We start from the raw sequence: 23,043 nt of genomic DNA on the forward strand, positions 1-23,043 counted from the left end.
CTCCATTCTGCTTTCATTTTTGAAAGACATTTTCACTAGGCAAGGAATCCTAGGTTGGCAGTGTTTTTCTTTCAATCATATAGATATTGTCCACTGTCATATAGCTTGCATTGTTTCTGATGAGAAATCTGCCGTCATCTTTACCTTTGTTCCTCTGTGCTTAATGTCTATTTTTCTCTCCTGCTTTTAAGATTTCCTCTTTATCACTGGCTTAAAGAAATTTAATTATGATATGCATTGGTGTAATTTTCTTCATATTTCTTGTCCTTGGGTTCATTGAAATTCTTGGATCTGTGGATTTATAGTTGTCATCAATTTGAAAAAACTCAGTCATTATTTCTTCAAGTATTTTTTCATACCTCCCTTCTTCAAGGATCCCAGTTACTCATATATTTGGCTACTGAAGTTGTCCCATAGATCTCTAATGCTCTACTCCTCTGTCACCCCTTTCTTCTTCAGTCTTTTTCCTTTCTATTTAATTTTGAGTATTTTTTATTGCTATGTCTTCAAGTTCACTCACCTTTTCTTTTGCGATGTCCAACCTGCTGTTAATCCCATCTAGTATATTTTCCATCTCAGATATTGCAGTTTTCTTCTCTTTAAACTTAATTTACATGTTTTATACCTTCTCTTCTTAACATGTTTCTCTTCTTAACATGTTTATTTCTCTAGTTTTTTGAACATATGGAATACAGTCTTTGTCTACTAATCTATTTTAATGTCCTTGTCTCCTAATTATCATTGTGTTATTTCTGGGCCAGTTTCAATTGGTTGATTTCCTCTCTCATTATGAGTTTTATTTTTCATGCTTCTTTGCATGACTGGTGATTTCTTATTAGAGGTCAGGCATTGTGAACTTTACCTCATTGGGTGTTAGATATTTTTTGTATTCCTATACATATTCATGAGCTTTGTTCTAGAACACAGTTAAATTACTTGGAAAGAGTTGTGTTCCAGTTGGGTCTTGCTTCCAAGGTTTGTGAGCTGGGACCAGAGCTAGATTTAGCATAGGATTAATTCTTCCACTATCAAGGCAAAACTCTTCTTAGTACTCTTCCATTGCCACATGAATTAGGAGGTTTTCTGCTATGGCTCTTGAAAACAGACACTAATTTCAGCTCCAAATACTGTTCCCTCTAGTCCTTTTGGGTGGGTCTTTCCCTGATCTTGTGTCATTTCCTCACAGGCATGCACTGTTTAGTACACAATGGAGTATTCGATGGGAACCCTCTGCAGATCTCAGTTCTCTTGCTTTGCAAGAGAACTTTCTCCTCTAAGGAATTCTCCCCTCTGAACTCTAGCCACTCTGACTGCCCTTGACTCTCAACTCCATCTCCAGAACCCAGGGAGACCACCAGGTCCTGATGAGATGACCCTTCCTGGAGCCTTGAACTTTCTCCACATAGTAAGTGGGGATAATTTTATTTGTTTCTCATCTCTAAGGGATCATGGTCCTTTGTCACCTGAAGTTCAATATCTTGATATTTCTTAGATATTTAAGGAGGGAGAGTAACACAGCAAGACAGAACACTGTTTTTTTTTTTTTTAATAGAGTAGCTGTCTTTTTATTTTTTTTTATTTTTTTGAGGTCATATTGACTTATACTATTGTGTAAATTTCAGGTGTGCATTATTATATATCAGTTTCTGAGTAGACTGCATTATGTTCACCACCAATGGTTTAGTTTTATCTGTCACCATACGTATGTGCCCCTTGACCCCTTTCTCCCTCCCCCCAACCTCTTCTCCTCTGGTAACCACTAATCTGTTCTCCTTATCTATGTGTTTGTGTGTTTGTTTATCTTTCACATATGAATGAAATTACACAGTATTTGTCTGTGTCTGGCTTATTTTGCTTAGCATAATACCTTCGAAGTCCATTCATATTGTTGTAAATGGCATGATTTTGTCTTGTTTATGGCTGAGTAGTATTCCATTGTGTATATATACACTATATCTTCTTTATCCATTCATTTATAGATGGACATTTGGGTTGTTTCCATGTCTTATCTGTTGTGAATAATGCTGCGATGAACATAGGGATGCATAAATCTCTTTGAATTGTTGATTTCATGTTCTTTGGATAAATACTCAGTAGTAGGATAGCTGGATCATATGATATTTCCGTTTTCAATCTTTTGAGAAATCTAGATACTGTTTTCCATAGTGGCTGCACCAGTTTGCATTCCCATCAGCAGGATATGAGGGTTCCCTTTTCTTCACATTCTCTCCAATACTTGTTGTTTCTTGCCTTGTTAATTATAGCCATCCTGATGGGTGTAAGATAATATCTCATTGTAGTTTTGATTTGCATTTCCCTAATAATTAGTGATGTTGAACATCTTTTCATGCGCCTATTGGCCATCTGTATATCTTCTTTGGAAAAATGTATGTTCACATCCTCTGCCCATTTTTTGAGTAGGTTGTTTGTATTTTTGTTGTTGAGTTGTACAAGTTCTTTATATATTTCGGAAGTTAACCCCTTGTCAGATACATGATTTGCAAATATTTTCTCCTAGTTGGTGGGTTGTCTTTTTGTTTTGTTGATGGTGTCTTTTGCCTTGCAGAAGCTTTTTAGTCTGATGTAGTCCCATTTGGTTACAACATACTAACTCTTACAGGATTCAGCAAAAGCAGTACTAAGAGGGAAATTTATAGCAATACAGGCCTATGTCAACAAACAATAAAAATCTCAAATAAGTAATCTTAAACTATACCTAAAAGAAACAGGAAAAGAAGAACAAACAAGACTCAAAGTCAGTAGAAGGAGGGAAAAAATAAAAATCAGAGCATAAATAAATGAAATAGACACTAAAATAAAGTATAAAAGATCAATGAAACTAAGAACTGGTTCTTTGAGAAGATGAACAAAATTGGCAAACTGTTAGCCAGACTCCCTAAGAGAAAATAGAGAAGACTCAAATAAATAAAATTAGAAATGAAAGAGGATAAATTACAAAGGATATCAAAGAAATACAGAGGATTATAAAAGAATACTATGAAAAGCTATATGCCACCAAATTGGATAACTTAGAAGAAATGGATAAATTCTTAGAATCATACAACCTCCAAAAACTGAGTCAAGAAGAAATAGAGAATCTGAATAGACCATTCACAATTAAAGAGATTGAAACAGGAATCAAAAACCTTCCAAAAAACAAAAGTCCAGGACTAAATGGCTTCTCTGGAGAATTCTACCAAATATTCAAGCAAATTTAATACCTATCCTTCTTAAACTATTCTGAAAAATTGAAGAGTATGGGATGCTTCCTAACTCATTCTACGAGGCCAACGTTAACCTGATATCTAAACCAGACAACGACAATACAAAGAAGGAAAATTACAGGTCAATATTACTGAAGAACATAGATGCAAAAATCCTCAGCAAAACATTAGCAAATCAAATACAATACATTAAAAGGATCATACACCATGAACAAGTGGGATCTAGTTTAGGGATGAAGGGATGGTTCGATATCCACAAATCAATCAATGTGATACACCAAATTAACAAAATTAAAAGTAAAAATCACATAATCACCTCAATAGACACAGAAAGCATTTGACAAGATGCAACATCCATTTATGATAAAAACTCTGAATAAAATGGGTATAGAAGAAAAGTACCTCAACATAATAAAGGTCATATATGACAAACCCACAGCTAACATCATACTTAGTGATGAAAAACTGAAAATCATTCCTCTGAGAACAGGGGCAAGAGAAGGGTGCCCACACTTGCCACTCTTATTTAACATAGTACTGTAAGTTTTGGCCAGAGCAATTAGGCAAGAAAAAGAAATAAAAGGATGCAAATTGAAAAGGAAGTAGTAAAACTTCCACTGTTTGTGGACGACATGACTCTATGTATAGAAATACGTAAAGAATTCACCAGTAAACTATTAGAAATAATCAACTACAGCAATGGTGCAGGGTAAAAAATCAATGTACAAAAATCAGTTGCATTTCTAACACACGAATAATGAACTAGCAGAAAGAGAAGTCAAGAATACAATCCCATTTACAATTGCAGCAACAAGAATAAAATATCTAGGAATAAATTTAACCAAGGAGGTGAAAGATCTATACATTGAAAAGTAAAAGACATTATTGAAAGAAATCTGAGAAGACATAGAGAAATGGAAAGATATTCCATGCTCATGGATTGGAAGAATAAACATATTTAAAATGTCCATATTACCTAAAGAAATCTACAGATTCAATGCAATCCCAATCAGAATCCCCGTGACATTCTTCATGGAAATAGAACAAGAATCCTAAAATTTATATGGAACACTAAAAGACCCCAAATAGCCAAAGCAATCCTGAGGAAAAAGAACAAAGCTGGAGGCATCACAATCCCTGACTTCAAAATATACTACAAAGCTATAGTAATCAAAACAGCATGGTACTGGCACAAAAACAGACACATAGACCAATGGAACAGAACTGACAGCACAGAAATAAATCCACATATCTATGGATAACTAATCTTCCACAAAGGAGCCAAGAACATACAATGGGGAAAGGAAAGTCTCTTTAATAAATGGTGTTGGGAAAACTAGATAGCTGTGTGCAAAAGAATGTATCTTACACCATACATAAAAACTAACTCGAAATGGTAAAGATTTGAATGTAAGACCTGAAACCATAAAACTCCTGGAAGAAAATACAGGCAGTACACTCTTTGACATCAGTCTTAGCAGCATCTTTTCAAATACCATGTCTGCTCAGGCAAGGGAAACAAAAGAAAGGACAGAAAACTTTTAGACAATAACTACCTTCTTAAGCCAAATATCACCAAAACAGAATACTCATCTGATGATGTCACAAGCTGAGAACTTTCACCACCATCCAGGCTCACAAAGCCTTATCCCTATCCCATATGTCACTGGGTGCTCCTCCTCCTTCTAGGCAGAAGGGAAGCCTAGAGGGGACCCTCAGTAGGGAACGCAGACTTCCACTCCCACTTAGCAGTAAGGAGGTAGCACCCCCATTCCACCATCAGCACAGCCAAGAGGAAGCCTGCTAAAAGAGATTTAAAGAACACCCAGAATTTCATAACACAACCCCAAAAATGTCCACGATATAGTCAAAAACACTTTTGTCATACCAAAAATCAGAAAAATTTCAACTTGAATGAGAAAAGACAGTCAAAGGATGCCAACACTGAGATGACACAGATATTGGAATTATATGATAAAGGTTTTAAAGCAGCCACCATAAAAATGCTTCAGTGAACAATTACAAACATGCTTGAAACAACACAAAACTAAATCTCAGCAAAGAAATAGAAGATAAAAGAAGCAGCAAATGGAAATTTTAGAACTGAAGCATACACCAGCCAAAATAAAAATACTGAATGGATGGGCTCAAAAGCAGAATAGAGAGGAAACAGAAAATAAGCAGTGACCCTGATCTGAAGATAAAACAATAGAAATTACCCAATCTGAACAACAGAGAGTAAGCAGACTAGAAAAACCAAACAGAGCCTCAGGGACCTGTGGGGCTATCACAAAAGATCTAACATTTGTGTCATCTACGTCCCAGAAGGAGGATATGGTTGGGGTTGAAAAAATATTCAAAGAAATAAGAATATATCCCACAAAATGGGACGAAACTCTTGCAAGTCATACATCTGATAGGGGGCTTGTATCTAGAATCTACAAAGAACTATTACACTCAATAAAAACACAAATAACCCAATTATTTAAATGGGCAAAGGATCTCAATAGCTGTTTCTCCAAAGAACATAAACAAATGGCCAATAAGCACACGAAAAGATGCTCAATGTCATCAGCCGTTAGGAAAATGCAAATCAAAACCACAATGAGGAACCACCTCACGCCCACTAGGACAGCTCTCACCAAAAGACAGGACAAATGTTGATGAGGATGTGGAGAAACCCTCATATATCACTGGTGGAAATGTAACATGGTGCAGCCACTGTGGAAACAGTTTGGCAGTTCCTCAAAAAGTTAAACATAGAATTACCACACGACCCAGCAATTCCACTCCTAGGTATACATTCAGAAGAAAACATCTGTCCAAGCAAAAACTTGTACACAAATGTTCATAGCAGCATTATTTATAATAGTGAAAAAAGTAGAAACAACCCAAATGTCTATCAACTGACGTATGGAAAAAAAAAATGTGATATATCCATACAATGAAGTATTATTTGGAAATAAAGTGAAGTACTGATGCATACTACTACATGGATAAACCTTGAAAACATTATGCTAAGTGAAAGAAGCTAGTCACAGAAGACCATATATTGTATGAGTCCACCTATATGACATGTCCAGAATAGGCAAATCCGTAGAGAGGAGATCAGTGGTTACTAGGGACTAGGAAGAGGGGGTAATGGGGAATGACTGCTAATGGGTACAGAGTTTCTTACTGGGTGATGAAAGGTTCTTAAATTGATTGTGGTAATGGTTGCACAACTCTGTGAATACACTAAAAACCACTGAATTGTTAGGAAAAAATAAAAGAAGAAATAATGAGGGAAAATTTCCCAAGTGTGGCAAAAGATTGATAAAAGTGTGGATTCAAGGAGCTGAGCAAACCCCAAGTAGAATAAACTGAAAGAAATGCATCCCAAGACATGTCATAACCAGATTTCAGAAAACTAAACACAAAGGAAAATTCTTGAAAGCAGACGGAGCAAAAGAATACCTTGTCTGTAAGGGGAAAACAATTCAAATGAAACCAGATTTGTCATCAGAACCATGGAGGCCTGAAGGAAGCAGCACATTTTTCAAATTCTGAAAGAAAAGAACTGTCAACTTTGAATTCTCTACCTGGTGAAATTATTCTTTAGGAATGAAAGGAAAATACGTTCTCAGATGAAGGAAAACTAAGAGAATTTGTTGTCAATAGACATATCCTAAAAGAATAGCCAAAGAAGTTCTTGAAGCAGAAAGGAAATGTGTGAGATGATAGAAAATATACATATTGGTCTCTGCCCCTGGTTCCTGGCACAGAGTTCCTAAAACCCTTTTAATTTCCCAAGTGACAAGGACACTAGGAGCATCTTTTGTTCTAAGATTTGGTCTTTGACTCAGGTTTCTGGCAGAGTTCCTAAATCCCTTGGAATTTCCTGGGTGATGGCAAAGTGTTTTGTCCTAATGAGGTGACTCTGGATGGCTCCTGGATGGGGGCTGGACACCAGAAAGACTAAGCCACGATTAGAAGCTTGGAATTTTCAGCCTCATCTCCCACTCTCCAGAGAGGGGAGAGGGACTGGAAATGGAGTTAATGATCGATCATGCCTATGTGACGTACCCTCCACAAAATCCTGAAAGTACAGGTTCCGAGAGCTCCTGTGGTGAACACGTGGAGGTGCTGGGAGAATGGCACACTCGGAGAGGGTGTGGAAGCTCCGCCCCTTCCCACATGCCCTACCCTGTGCATCTCTTCCCTCTGGATGTTCATCTGTATCCACTATCATATCCTTTTATAATAAACTGGCAAACAGTACATAAACTATTTTCCTAGCAAGTTAAAACTATTTTTCTAGCAAATTAATCTCAACCAATGAAGGAGTCATGGGAACCTCCAATTTACAGCCAATTAGTCAGAAGCACAGGTGACAACTGGACTTGCGGTTGGCATCTGAAGTGGGGTCAGGCACTCTTGTGGGACTGAACCCCTAACCTGTGGGATCTGATGCTATCTCCAGGTGGACAGCGTCAGAATTGAGTTAAATTGTAGGACACCAGCTGGTGTTGCAGAGAATTGCTTGTTCTGGGGAAACGCCCCCAACATCAGGTGTCACAAGTGTTGTGGGCGTGGTGGTGGTGTGACAGTAGAGGAGAAACACAAGAGGATAGCTGGGTTTTCCTGACTCAAAATGCCTGAAGAAGGACCCTTGGAACATCAGGAAAGAAGAAAGAACAATTGGAAGGGCAAAAACACATGGATAAACACAACAGGTCTTTCTGCTCGAGTTTTCCATATTATGTTTGATGGTTGAAGCACAACGTGTAACTTTGTCTAATGTGGTTCTCAAGGTAGGCAAAGGAAACGTTAAAACAATTATGGGACGGGGAGGGTAAAGGGAGGAAAGATTTCGACACTTCACTAGAACTGGGAAAAGCCAACACCAGTAGACTGGTGGTAAGTGACATGTGTGTGTGTGATACCCAGAGCAACCACTAAAACATCCATGCAGAGGTTTAACAAAAAGAATTTCTAGAGTCAAAGAGAACAAGTTTTGCCTGTTTTCCTCTACTTTCTAGCTGTGTGACTAGAGTCAAGGAGCTATAACTTGACTGCATATTATTTTTGATTAGGTCAGACTATAAGCCCCGTCTCCCTAATGCGTTTATTTTTGTCAGTTTAAATGAATATTTAAAGTCACCTTGAACTAAGGTGTGTGTGTAAAGTTCTTATCAGAGTGACCAGAATATACCATGTGCTCACTAAATTAAAGCTATAATTATTTATTATTTGCAAATGAAGAAGCTGAGGTCGGCCTTTCCTTTAAAAACAAAGGTGAGATCCAAGGTGTGGCGCTGAGCGTCCTCCAGGTGCTGGACAGCACCAGACCCTGTGCTGCCCGAGGCCAGAGGGACGCTCAGGTGGCGGCTCTCTTTACACCCGACCACGCAGAGCACTTCATACCCTGTGCGGCCTTCACTTCTTCCCAGTCCAGGCTGACGTCTGCAACCTCATCTTCTGGCTCCGGATCCTTTCTCAAGGGGCCCAGGGGGGAGGCGACCACGATGGGCAGAGAGCCACACTCCTCCGGGAATTCCACAACATGGAGACTCTTCTTATCAGCCAGCTGTTGATGGGTTTCCTGGGCAAGACCAAGTTGAGAGCACGAGGTGAGGTCTCTGAGGTACATCTCGAACGTAAAGAGCAGGAATTTCCACCAGCCAGAGGGAAGTCAGCACTGAAAACACTGGACCACACGGGGGACTTAATACCATTTCAGTTAATTCTGGGCAATGTATTTTTTTGTGTGTGTGTGTGAGGAAGATCAGCCCTGAGCTAACAACTGTAGTCAATACTCCTCTTTTTTTGCTGAGGAAGACTGGCCCTGGGCTGACATCGTGCCCATCTTCCTCTACTTTATATGGAATGCCGCCACAGCATGGCTTGACAAGTGGTGCATCTGTGTGTGCCTGGGATCTGAACCCCGGGCTGCTGCAGCACAGCGCGCGCACTTAACTGCTATGCCACCGGGCCAGCCTCATCTGGGCAATGTATTTTGTGGCTAAATTATGGTTACCTGTTGTGGGTGTCATCATCTCAGCCCCATCTCCAACCCCCGACCCGGGACGGAGGAAGGACATTGGCCTCTGCTCTCTTGCCTTCCAAACCCTCCTAATTCTGTGCCATGCTGTGCCCAAAACAGCCAGCTCTAGCTACCAATTTACAGGACATGCAGGGAGAGAAGATGGTAAGGACCCACAGCAATTGAGTCAGCATCAGACTGGGAAACTATAGACGAACAACCTGGTTTCTTCAACAAAAGAATTGCAAGGAGAAAAAAGAAGAGGAGAACCTACAGATTAAAAGTGACTTAAAAGACATAGTGAAAACCTACCATGTATTGACCCTTTCTGAAATCTGATTCAAACTAATTGTGTAAAAAACACTTTACATCTGACCAATGGATACATTTCTATGAACACTGACTACATATTTGATGATATACCAGGTTACTGTTAATTTTTGGAGTATGATAATAGTATTTTGGGGTATTTCTAAATTCTTGTCTTTTAGAGATACATACTGAAATATTTATGGATGAAATAATATGATGTCTGAGATTTGGTTCAAAATAACTGGGGCAGGGTGGGGGTGGTATTGAGAACCAAGATTGGTGCATGAGCTGCAAACTCTTGACACTGAGTGAGAGGGCCGTGGGGAGTCGTTAGAGAAGGGAACCGTGAAGTCTGGAAACAGGCAAATAAATGTAGAGATGGTTTATTGATAGAACATTAAAATACTGAGACGTTGAATCTCATGTTTATGGACATTATGGCCACCTTGTACTATTCTCTCTAATTCTATACGTGTTTGAAATTGGGAAAGAGATGAACTGTTGCATAAAAACAAAATGAAATAATTTAAATTGGTGTGTCTTACAATCAATGGCATGTTGCTTACGTTGGTGGAATTTTTTTTCTGAGTAGCGCATTTAATAATGCAACTTTTTTGTGGCTGATGGCGTTTTAGAAGAGATGATACGTCGTAATTCCATCAGAACATTCAAAGTGCTAAGATAAGACAAAAATATCACACAGAAGAACAAATATACTTGATGATAAATATGACCTATCTAAAACTAATACCTTAGTTACATCAAACAATTAAACCTCTAGCAATAAGTTTGGATTTGGAAGTGCTGTTGAAGGATGCTTTCGATAGAACCAAAATACACACACACACACACACACACACACACACAAAGCTGTTCAAAAAAGACCTTTAAGCAAAGCTTTCTTTTTCTTTTAATTAATTTTCCTGTTTTAAACAGAGACATGTAAAATTAGTCCCTGGATCATTTTATTCAGAAGCAGCCCTTGCACTAAGTGTCGGAAGCCTGTCAAATTCCTCAACACACGGAGGTCAGCAAGTGGAGTCTCTTGAGCCTGGTTGTCTTTCTGCTTGTCCAGCTCTGCTAGGGTCCCCTCATCCCTTCAAGGGACAGGCCGCCCCTGCTGAGCAGGTAGGAGGGCAGCCCGGGAGGAGGTGCCCGTGCAGTCACAGGCCTCCGTCTCCGCTGTGGAGTGGAGTGACTGAGAGCCCAGCCCAGGCTGAGGGGCCAGCTGGGCAGAGGGCCAGGGCTCCACCCATATGGAGAAATACCCTGGCACATTAATGTTCGTGGTTCCTACTAACTCAGGCGCCCATCTGAATGACCAGTGCAGATAACGTGAGGACTGACTGTGCTTCTACTGAAGACGGCTCTCCTTCAGTGGAGAGTGGAGGTGCCCTGGGGTCTCCAACTGGAAGGATGAAATTAGGAAACAGACCTCCTCGTTTCACTTTACATGTCTATATTGTTGGAGTTCTAGAACTGGCTTTTAAAAATACTGGTTTTGAAACTTGAACACACCCATGAAGTATTTTCTAAAGGCTAATTTTCATGTACTAACTCTTCGGTTGAATTAACTAACCCAGTGCAGTCACAGACGGCAAAGAATGCCGGAGACCTCAGGGGGCCCCAGGAGAGCAGCTCCAGGAGACCCCAAGGACATCATGGTCTCATTGCACACACAACTGAAGTACAAACTAGAGCTTGTTTCACACCCCAGGGACGGGTTACCTGGCGGGAGAGCCCATGGAAGAGGCCCCGGGTGAGGTTGAGCATGTTCATGGACCCCGAGACCTTGGCATACATGTCTTTGATGCCAATGAACCGGCAGATGGTGATGATGGCCCGGTGGCAGCGGAGGCCGTAGCCTAGAAAAGGGAAAAAGAGGAGTCAGTCACCCTGCTGGCTTTCACACCTCTTCAGGCTCTGGGTTTAGGAGACACTGGTTCACATTCTGGCTTCATCACTTCCCAGCTGGGTGACCCTTGACAACTTACTTAACTTCCATGATGACACTTATTTAAATGAGATGTTATAAGGATTAAAGAAATAATATATATAATTTTCTTGAACACATGGGTAAAAAAACAGGGCTGTGATGAAGATTCACAGAGATGCCTGAGGTTCTGGGCACCCCACGCCCACATTAACTGAGGATTGAGGGACACACCTGTTCTCACTCTCCTTGACTGCTCAGGTGCCCTGGGCAGAGACGTCCACTTCCTCCTCCTGGAAAGACTCCTATTTTGGTTTCAGTAACGCCCCCTCTCCTGGACTTTCCCACAGCTACAGACCCAGCCTTCCTACCTCCTTGCTGGCCTCTGATCTTGGGTGGTCTCTCCTGCAGCCACTTGCCCTACTCTTGTCTGCCTGCCATCCCTTCTCCAGGAAGAGCTTTAAATACACAAACCAAATACGTCTCTCCCCGTTTAAAGCCCTTCACTTCCTGCTGTTCTCTGAATTAAAGTAAAATAACTAATACAGATCTCCACAGCCTACAAAGCCCTCCATGACCTGACATCTTGCTGACCTCATCCAGAGACACACCCTCCCCCTGCTGGCTTTCCCACCTCAAGGACGTGCACTTGGTGGTTCCCCTGACTTGTTCCCCTTCAAGGGGAACTTCTCACCTTCAAGGTCTCACTCAATACCTCTTCCTCAGGGAGGCTTTCTCTGACCCTGCTATTGCAGGTGGCATCCTCCCCACCCGCTCCTCCCAAAACACAGCATCTCCATTGCTGCTTTCAGGCACTTTAGTGGAACTTGTTGATCTGACCTTTCCCCCTCAGTAGAATTGGGCTCTGAGAGCTGTTTCTGATATTGTTTATTTCTACTGTATCCCAGAACCTGGCAGATGCAGGTGGGAGTGAGAAAGAGAAAAGAGCCCCAAGTTTAGACTCTAACATTTTGATTAGCCAGACATGAAACTCAGCACACACCTCCCTGCTTTAAGGCAGAAGATCTACTCCACAAGTTAAACATTACTGGCTTTCTAGTTTCCGATCTTTCAATTCAATATATGTGTGTGAAAACTGTATTTGGATACAAGTACGTAACATATTCTTACCTAGAGCTGTCCCTATTACTTGAAAGGAGCAGTTAAATGTGGACTCCATGGCTATGCCAGATCATGTGAGAACTGGGGACTTCAGAGGGTAGCTAAGACAGGCAACAACAGGCTGGTTTGTTCCTCCGTGTGTGGAGTTACACACATATAGAACATGTGTCCATGCATGCATTCATCCACAGATGTGTATAGATGCACACAGACCTGGAGAGACATGAACATGCAGAGGAGTGCAAGGCAGATCTTCGGAAGGGCCTGGAAGGCAGACTCTCCCCTGCCACTGCTTGCTGGATGACCCTGGGCAAGGTCCTCCCCTCCCTGCGACACCTACTGAGCAGAGCTGGTGGGGAATTTCTGAGGGGAGGGCTGCGCGCTGCAGAGCACCTATACAGCAATGTAAAAAATACAGCTTTGATTAGATGCCAGGGAAGATAAAAAAGGTAATTTCTGCAATTAAATTAAATTAAAATTGTACCAGTCTTTCAAAAATCATTCAGATATAAGTGTATCTAAACCAACACCGTCCAGCAGAATATGTGCAAGCCATACATGTAATCTTAAATTTTTTCATAGGTGCACTAAAAAAAGTTAAAAAATAAAATTAATTTTAATAATATGTTTTATTAACCCAATGTCCAAAAGATTATCATTTCAACATGTAATCAATACAATAATATTTTTGAGATATTCTGCGTTCTTTTTTTCATACTAAGTCTTTGAACTCTGCTGCGTATTTGGCACTGACAGCTGAGCTCAGTACCACACTTCAAGTGCTCAATAGCCTCTCAGGCGAGTGACTATGACACAACCCCATGCAGGTCTAGATCTTGATGTCTGAATGCTCAGTACTTTCTCTAATGATAAACTAAGTGATTTCTATCAGGCATATGAGTGATTAATTATGACTTTAAAGCAGAAAGCAAGATCTAGTATACTAGCACAATCAGTACTATGTTTGATTTTTTCTTGATTTATTTCCATGTCATAGCTCGAGCAGAGCTGCACTAGAAGCTTTGACATAAAAATTTTAAATGTAGCATTTTATCTTCTTCTGATGCAAACTTTTTAAGATATACCTACAGTTATATGAAATCATTTTTACTGTGGAGCCACAAGCAAAACGCAAATCAGAATGTTCAAGAATTCTACACCTGGAGTCCACTGGGCTTGACTGCCACAGCCCCGGGATCCTAAACGCTGCCTGCCTGCCTGCCTGCTCTCCCACAGGACAGGAGGAAGGCCCATCTCTGCATCCGCACAGCTAAGCGTAGCACCTGGATCACAGAAGACAGTCAATCAATACCCGATGATGAGAGGAAATGACTGGAACCGAATGAGCTCTAAGAACAGAACCGTCTAAGAGCGTCAATGACACATCCTGAAGGAACTAAGGTTCCCACTCTTCCAAACCCACCTCCTCACTCAGTGGCTATTTCCTATTCTTAATGTGCTCTTTCTACCTGGAATTACCCCTGGAACATGCTGGTGCTCACGGGAGCTGGAGTAGGTTGACTACTTTTTATTTCTGAGATCCTCAGCTTTCTTCAATCTAATTTAGGCCTTTGATTCTGGTATTTTCAAAATGAGTTCTAGTAAAGGTGAGCGAAAACAGAGGACAGGATGGAACTACTATATTTCTCTGCTTTATCTTCACAAATGATAAGAGTTTTTTACTTACCTCTGGGTTGTTTCTTCATCTTGATATATGTCCTTTTAAACGTTAAAGGAAGATCTTGGAACACCGAATGGTAAGCACATAAACACAAGAAGGATTAGGGGTGTAGTTTTGATGCCCTTGCAAATATCACAAAGCAGCTAATACCACCCGAGGCAGCCAGCACAGCCTGGCCCAGGATGAGGGACAGACTCTGATTTCCCTCATCACTAACCTTCTCAGGAGAGAAAGTTTGTCTCTACACTTCATATATTTATTTGTAGGAACATAGCAACAAGCAGAGAAACACAAACATACGTATAGAGACATATTGCCTCACATAAAGAAACAAGTGTAATCCTGTGTGTGTTAAAAGAAAAGACTAACACTCACTTGTAGGGTCTTCATATCGTTCTATATAACGCAGATAGTGAACTGCTTTGTTCTTTGCCTGAAAGAAGGGAAATATTTTTCTTAAATCTATTGTTGGAATTTACATTTTATCAGAGATTTCAAAAAATACCTTTCATAAAATATTTTATTGTGGAAAATTTCAAACTTACAGAAAAATTTCAGTATAGACTTCTAAAAGCTAAGGATTTAATTTTAAAAATTAAAGCCACAATATCACTATCATACCTAAAAAAATTGACAACAGTTCCTTAGTATTTTTCAACATTCCGTCAGTGTGCAAATTTTCCCGGCTGTCTCACAATCTTGTCATGATCGCAAGTCTGATAAAAATGATGCAAAACAATACAGGTCCTTCTAAAATTGCTTTTTATGAGATAAGTAACCTTTGACAGCGAGCCTCAGGGGAGGGTTCTTATTTTTTTAATTTTTATTTTTTGTGGTTCTGAGGTGTCTAGCACCTAGCTTGTTGACCCTTTACCGTCAACAAAGGAAAATTTGACATACTTTTCTGAAAGCGTCTCCATTCAGTGGTTTTCCCAATGGCAAAACCTGTAAGAGAAAAAGCAAAAATATGAAAAGGGGCATAAATTTGGCATATAATGTCTTTCAAGTTTCAGCTCCTACAATACTTCATAGCACTTCATTTTTCTTCTGCCCACAGAAAACCTGCTGTGCAAAACAAATGACAAAGTGTGAGACTACGGAGATTTGCTTCTCTGTATTGGGGCATCTGGGAAATGTTACATTCGAAAGTATCTATGAAATCCAAGGTTAGATGCATAACATCACGTTTTATAAATCTCTAGATAAAACTAAATACACTCAATTAAAAAAATGCTCTAAATTAATAAGATAAATGGTTTTGAACATTTTTGAAAATAGATTAAAATAACCAGAAAGGTTGGGAAAAAACATACGCTGCTATAGAGTAAAACCACGACTTCACTGGAACTTTCAAATGCAGTTCAGATTTCAATTAACCAGGAAATAAAATCAATGATTCAAGAGTTTGTGAGTGCTTAACCCCATGCAATGGAAATGCTTCCATTATTTGCTGTCACCACTAATTATTTATTTTGAAGAATGTATTTCATTTTTAAATTATACCCAAGAAAGTAACATAAGACAATACTGCTCCATGACATACGCAAAACATCTTACGACCTGGGACAAAAGGGGCTGAGGATTCCAATTTCTTGTTTAAACAAAACAAATTAAACTATATAAGTCCTACAGGAGAATATGGGTGAACTTATTTATAATCTTCAAATGAAGGCTTTCTAAGTAAGACACTAAACCAGAAGTCATAAAAGACTGATAAACTTGCCATATAAGGTTTAAAAGTCCTGTGGATTTAAAATTTTATGTAGAAAAAAATTGAAAACTAAATCAAAAATATGATAGACAAAGGGCTAATGTCCTTAACTTACAAAGAGCTTATACAGTCAATAAGAAAGAAAAATCACCCAATAGAAAAAGGGGTGAAACACATGAACTTACAGATCTCAAAAAGTGAATGATAATGGCCAATAAACGTGTAAAATGGTGTCCAAACTTGCCTAATTAAAGAAATGCAAATCAGAACTAAGCGATATGTTGCCCGTATCGTATTGACAGTCAGTACAGTTTGATCATATCCAGGTCTGGCAAGGGTGTGACGGCCCAGATGAAGATAAACTGATGTAACATTTAGGAGGGCAATCTGGCAACACTCATCAACATTTAAAATGCTTAGAACTTTGAGGCAGTAATTTCAGAGAGAAATTTCCCCTATTGATATACTCGCAAAAGTACAACAAATTACATGTACAAGAAGCTCATTATTTTTTATAAACAGTAAAAAAATGGAAACAACATAAATATTCAGGAATAGGGAAAAGGTTACAAAAATTATGTTTATCCACCCAGTGGAGCATTATGCAATAGGTACAAAGAATGCAGGGGAATCTGTTTCTGCTAATACAGGAAGATCTTTGGGCATAATACTAAGCAAGAAAAACATGGTGCTAAATTATGGATATATGATCTCTTTGTGTCAATTTTTTAAAAAGATATATGAATACAGAATTTATAGAAAGATACAAAAGTAACTGTTAACAGTGGTTTCCTTTGGCAGATACTATCTGTACCTAGTACTTGTTTTGAAAGTGTTGGTATGGGTTAAACAGACAGATTTACCATTTTTTCCCTTACACATTCATACGTACGTTTCAAAAACAGATGTTCACCGTGAAGACTTTACAAATAAAGATGAACACTTAAATGATTGGCAAACCTACTAATTAGAGTAAACATTATTAACTTTTTCATTGTGTATACTTCTAGTCTTTGCATATAAACATATTTTTAAAAAAAACAAATTGGGATTATATTATACAGTCTTATATGAGGTTTTTTTAGTGTAGCATTATTTTGTAAGTGATTTTCCATAATTCTTTAATGGCCACAGAACATTACAATGTGTGGCTACACTCTTTCTGTAACTATTTCTCTATTGTTGAATCTTTAGTGTTTTATTTCTCCCTAATTTTTCACTTTTAAACATTATACAATAGTGTCTTAAGCCTTTTTGAGTATCCATTGTCCTCAAAGAGCAGATGTAGGAAGATCTTTTCCCTCTAAGGGATTTCCCGGGTTTACCACAAGACTTGTGAGCCCAAACCACTAACAGATTTAATCAGGAGGAAAAGTCTGGCTGCAGCATGAACCCGCAGACCCCACAGCCGTGCCTGGACACGCCTGTCCTCTGCCACCACCACCAGCACCGCGTGTACCATCACACCCCGTTCACCTGCAGCTCCTCTGCCGTTCCCCACAGCGACCAGGACTCGGACTGATTTTTTCCTTCCCTCTTCTGCTGTCATATTGAAAACATTTCTGACCTAAAAGACAAAGTGTTTCACAAATACTACACCTTAATAACATTCTGGAGTAGAAAACTGGGGTGACCTCCTTACACACATGCACACGTGCTGAATCGTACATCATCCTCCAAGTCCACGAGCACAAACAGCAAACTTTCTCCAAAGGAAACCTCTCTCCAGATGTTTCTTCAGGAGCAAAATGGAAACAAGACTTTCTCCTCCTATTTCACAGGGTTGTTAGAAGGTTACACCGAGATAACTTTTAAAGGGATCTGAAAATATACAACTCAACATACCCTATTTTAATGAATGTACCGCAAGAAAGAAAAAAATGTTGCTGATTATACTTTGACATGGTTTATAACTGATTGACTATAAGACATATCCCAATATCAGAGATGTTAAAATATGAAAAAATGTGTACTTAAAAATGATAAAATGCAGTCTACAGAAAGAATTAGCATAGGACTGGATCCCTGTGCTTAGGACTAGGCCCAACTGAGAAGAGAGAATCTGGAAATATCTGCTTATTATGATCTACAGGAAAATCTGCATTTGGGGGCATATTTAAAAAAGGCAGGAACTATGAAACTGTGAGCTAAACTGCTCACCTGGCAGCCCCTTTCCCATAAAATGGGTTCAAGGAAACGGGAGCTCCCGTCCACCCTGTGGGCGACCTGACAGGAAACCACCACACACACAGGATGCTTCAAAGGAATTAACTTCCAAAAGGTACAAACTGGGACCAAAGACATAAAACACTGGTGACCAGATGTTAAATTCTATGATGCAACTGACATTGAAGAAACAATATACATACTCAATCACGAACTCAATAAATGGTCATTCCTTATGGTATTTAACACCCAGTGTGCAGCACTAGCTCAAAGGGAAGTTCACTCTTTTAGGGAATTTCCTGGAGAGAGTGACTGAATTCACCACATTCCTGTGCCTGCAAGCAGCCCAGCAGGTCATTTCCCATCAAGAGCTGGACATTCACAGCAACTCCAAGCTTCCTACCCCCACCCCACGGCTCCTCTCAGGCTCTGCTCCCTGCATTGAGTGCCAGATAGAGCCAGTGTATAATTTGAGGACAGATTGCTAATGCTACTTTAGCTTTAGGAAGGAGCAAATTTAAAGGTAATCTCCAAATTCAGTTACTGACAATATCACCGAAGTTGCCTTGTCCTGGGACCTCAACTGGTAGCCCCCACAAAGGGCGGCAGTCAGGAAAGCCAATACCAAGACACTGAAATTCAAGGTTCATTATTTACTTACTCAAATCAGCTCTGTGTCTAGAAAAAGTCATGCATCAAAGCTTTCCCTCACAGTTCCTCTTGCCCTATCCCCACTCCACCCACCCAAACTTCTCCAAAGGCTTAACTGGGTATTTAACGCAGCATGCCTACCTCAAGATACCTGGCATCAAAATCGTCATATGTTTCTGCAGGGAGAGAAGAAACAGGCATACAGGTAAATGTGTCTGTACAGTTAGTGTGTGAAAGCACTTTTCAACACAGGCTCCATCACCGACTTTTAAGTGAGAAAGAATCTCAGATCTTTTGGTGCCGCTCCCAAGGCCACGCCCTGGTCCTCCACCATCACCAGAGGCTGCTCCACCACTGACTTCATCAGCTCGGTCACCATCTCCCTGACTGCATCCTCCTAACCCCCCAGCTCTCGCACTCAACGACTCCCAAGACAATGGTTCTTGGAGCTCCCCAGCACCTCCAGACTCTTGACCACTATTTTCCCCTTCCCTCTCACCCCCTCTGCTCTTCACAGCCTCTCCCAGTCAGCCAGGACACCATAGTCCATCACCTCCACTACATCTTGTGAATGTTGATGGACTTCAGGGCAGGCCACCCCAAGATGTGCCACTCTAGTATGCAGATTATTTTGAGTTGAAGACAATAAAGGCTCAGAAGACTCAGAAAGAAACTTTGACCTCCCTCACCAAGTAACTGCCTAAAAGAATTTGAGATGGAAGGCATGTCCCCAGGACAGACCATCATAATAGATAATTCTGTGTATGGATAGACTGGGAGCGTCCTTGTTAAGCCCATTCTTATCAAAGCTTGGAAAACCAAGTAAAAGTAGAAATTATCCTTTGTAAGAGACATTTACATTTATAAGGGAAATATCCATTTGTACAGGTGTCTCCCTCTCTGTACCAGGAAGAAGGAGGGATGACCTTATCTCTAGAAACTCTTATCAGTGCAGAAGGCAAGGATTTAAATCTGCATATTAACCTTACTCTTGTTTACTGTGCTTTTCTGGTAATCTCCCATAGCTGACTCCCCCCACCCCCAACATCCTCCTTTGTCTTTAGCTGAAGATAGTATTTAAGATGAGAACCTCTGCCATTTTGTTGAGTTACCCAGTTTTCCTGGGTCTCTCCCATGTATACACATTATAAATCTTTTTTTTGATTTTCTCCTGCTATTCGATCTTATGTCAATTTAATTTGTAGCCCAGCCAGAAAGGACTCAGAGTGGGTACAGGATAGTCTTCCTCCCCTACAATGTCCTCAACTCCCTCACCCCTTTCTCTCTCCACCACACCATCCAGGCCTGAATCTATGCAGCTGTCTGCCACACCTGGCCTGCTGGGTGCTGCTGGAGAAAAGTCAAAACAGAGTACACACTTGGGCCACTAAAAATCCATGGTCTCCAACTCAATCGAGTCCTCCCTGCTGCCTGTTGGCCCTTCGTGTCCTTTAGTTAGATCTCTCTCCACTCACCACAGAAGCCATTTCAAGCACTCTCTGTGTTCTTTTATTTTTATTAACTGTTTACCATAGAAAATTTCAATCATAGACAAAAATAGGGAGAACAGCAAAATAAAAGCTTATATACACATTAGCCAGCTTCAACAGCTATCAACTCATGACCAGTCTTCTTTCTTCTAAACTCTGTCCAACTTCCACTCCCCTGGATAATTTTGAAGCCAGTCCAGATAGCTTTCATCAAAATATTCTGTTGACCGTGTCATCAATGCCCCCATCCTACTTTCAGCAGATGACCCCAGCTCCTCCTCACAGATTAAATGAGGTCACCAGAGAGATATCACTCACACACTCCACCCCCACGCACATTTCCACTGCCAACAACACAGGCCCACCTGAATCTGTACCTTCCCCTTTCTTCTGTCAGGAGTTAATCCACTTATCTACACTCTGGATCTGGGCTCTCATTAGGGTCGGAGTTTGTAGGTTTTTTCCTCTACCTCCCATATCTTTATCCTCCCAACTGAGCATTTTGCTCAGTTCTAAGCATGTTGCCTAAGCGTCTCCATCTTGACCTCTCCTCTCCTCTTTAAGCCAAACTTAAGGAAGCAGCCAAACTCTTGTCTCTCTCTTCATCTCCTACTCATTGACAAGAACGACTTTTTCAGATGATTTTTACTTCTTTACATACGTGGGGCAGGGGGAGGACTTTGTTTTCTAATTTGGCTTGATAAGTATTATCAATTTTTATTTCATGTGTGCTTTTATGAGACTTAATGACAGCTATCTGGTTGGTTTATTTTCGATTATGGAGACAGCACTCCCGAGCTATGCTGCTCCATAGACACCCCCTGACCAACTGTGTTTGGGAAACTGCATCCTGTAGGTGGCTTGTATAGAGCCACAATGCACACCACCACATTAAGGCTCTGAGAAGCTACACAATAAAGATACCAGTATCCAGTGCTTTGCATCTTGTTTGTGGAATACTTCTTCGTTACGGGCCTCTAGTGTTCCATAAAATACAGTTGGATAATAAAGTGAAGTTATTTCAATGATTTTCAAATCATGTTTTGGAAAAAGGCAAACTAAACAGACAAGTAAATAAAGTCATAAGAAGGAATTCTAGAACTACAAATACTCTCTCTGTCACAAAGGTAAGCAAAACCAGGGCTCTGCTACCTCCAGGGGGACCAGGGTCTGGGGCGCCGAGACTGACACCTCCCCACGTGTTTCCACTCCATCCTCGCTCCCTTTTAACCTTCATCTTCCTCTTCCGGTCCCACTCCTGTCTCTGCTGGACCATATCAGCCTCCACCTTCTCCTGCTCTTTCTTGCTTCTCTGGGCAATGGTCTGCACAGCTCCATTTCTCATAAGAGGGACGTTCAAACCAGGCCATAGGAAATCATGAAAGCCCTGAAGGTTTAAAAACATACACAAATAAGAATTTTTAAAAATTCTTCATTTCTTGAGTGCTAAAATGCCAGGCAATAGGCGTACAGATAGTGATACTGCTAGTCGGAGCTTAAAATAACATAATCACTTGGCAGACCACTTTGCACTGTCCATTAAAATTGTAAATGTACCCACCCTAACAGCTGGTAATTCCACATCATGGTGTTACCTCGAGAAACGCTCCCATACAGGTACAAGGCACATGTGTGCTTGGACAAGGATGTCCACTGAAGCGTTATTTGTAAAGCAAAAAATGAAAACAATCTAAATGGCCAACAGTATTGGGATAATTAAATGAAATATGGCATATCCAACCTATGAAATGTTCTGCACCAAATTGAAAAAGTGAGGTAGCTCTATAGGTTCTCAAGTGGAACAATTTCCAAGACCTACTATTGAGTGAAAAAGTAAATTATAAGACAGTATGTACCATATGATATAATTTAATTATTTCTAAAAAGAAGAAATTATATATTTCTTTTAGAGTATTTATGTATATAAAAGCATTAAAAGATGTCAGAAGGAAAGACACCAAAATGAGATCAGTGGTTTCCTTGTGGGTGGCAACTGGGATTGGGGTAGAGAGAAAGGGCATCAAGGGGGACTTTAGGTTTCTCTATAGTCTTTGAATTCTTTACTGAGAAATTATACATATGTGATTGTTATAATTTTAAAAAATGTTAAAAAATAAAATAAGATACAAGGTAAGTCATGGAGAAAAACATCCAAGTAGACATGCAACAGCGAGAAGGGCAGTGAGAGATGTTTGCTTTATGCCCAAAAGGCTGGTTCTATCACAGATGATTTGTTAGCAGCCACAGTACAAATGTCGATTCAAGTACACTATATTTTTCTTCTTCAAAATACACGAGTGTAAACAACCATGTGTTCCCAGGGTGGGCAAACTAACGCCCATGGGCCAAATCCAGCCCGCCACCTGTTTTTGTAAATAAAGTTTTATTGGAACACAGCTATGCCCATTCAATTACGTATTGTCTGACTGTTTTTGTGTCCCAACAGCAGAGTTAGATAGTTGTAACAGAGACCATGTGGCTCACAAAACTGAAAATAGTTACTCTATGGCCCTTTGCAGAGAAAGTCTGCCAACTCTCCATTTATTCCATTTTCTGTCACTGAATCATAAGCTCTTTGAGGGCAGGGGCTGTCACAGCGGATGCCACACAAGGGCATCTTCTAAGGTTGACTCTTGTGCTCAATATATTCCCAGGAAGTATTTAATGTGTGCCATGTGTCAGGATTTTAAAGTACTCACTTGTCATGTTTCCAGATTATTATTTTGAA

The 23,043-nt window shown here is 40.2% G+C and overlaps 1 protein-coding gene across 1 annotated transcript; it reads right to left on the reverse strand.

Moving 5' to 3' along the window:
* Positions 1–8,516: 8,516 nt before the first annotated feature.
* MRPS5 (mitochondrial ribosomal protein S5) lies at positions 8,517–21,685 on the reverse strand. Its single transcript, XM_058534567.1, is given in 9 exon segments — positions 8,517–8,808; positions 11,290–11,426; positions 14,304–14,375; positions 14,682–14,730; positions 15,198–15,216; positions 15,218–15,242; positions 17,485–17,575; positions 18,967–19,001; positions 21,547–21,685. Coding segments are annotated over 9 exon segments (792 nt in total). The 3' UTR covers positions 8,517–8,583.
* Positions 21,686–23,043: the final 1,358 nt, after the last annotated feature.

Source organism: Diceros bicornis, chromosome 40 (genome assembly GCF_020826845.1).
Source record: "Diceros bicornis minor isolate mBicDic1 chromosome 40, mDicBic1.mat.cur, whole genome shotgun sequence".
Lineage (NCBI taxonomy): Eukaryota > Metazoa > Chordata > Mammalia > Perissodactyla > Rhinocerotidae > Diceros > Diceros bicornis.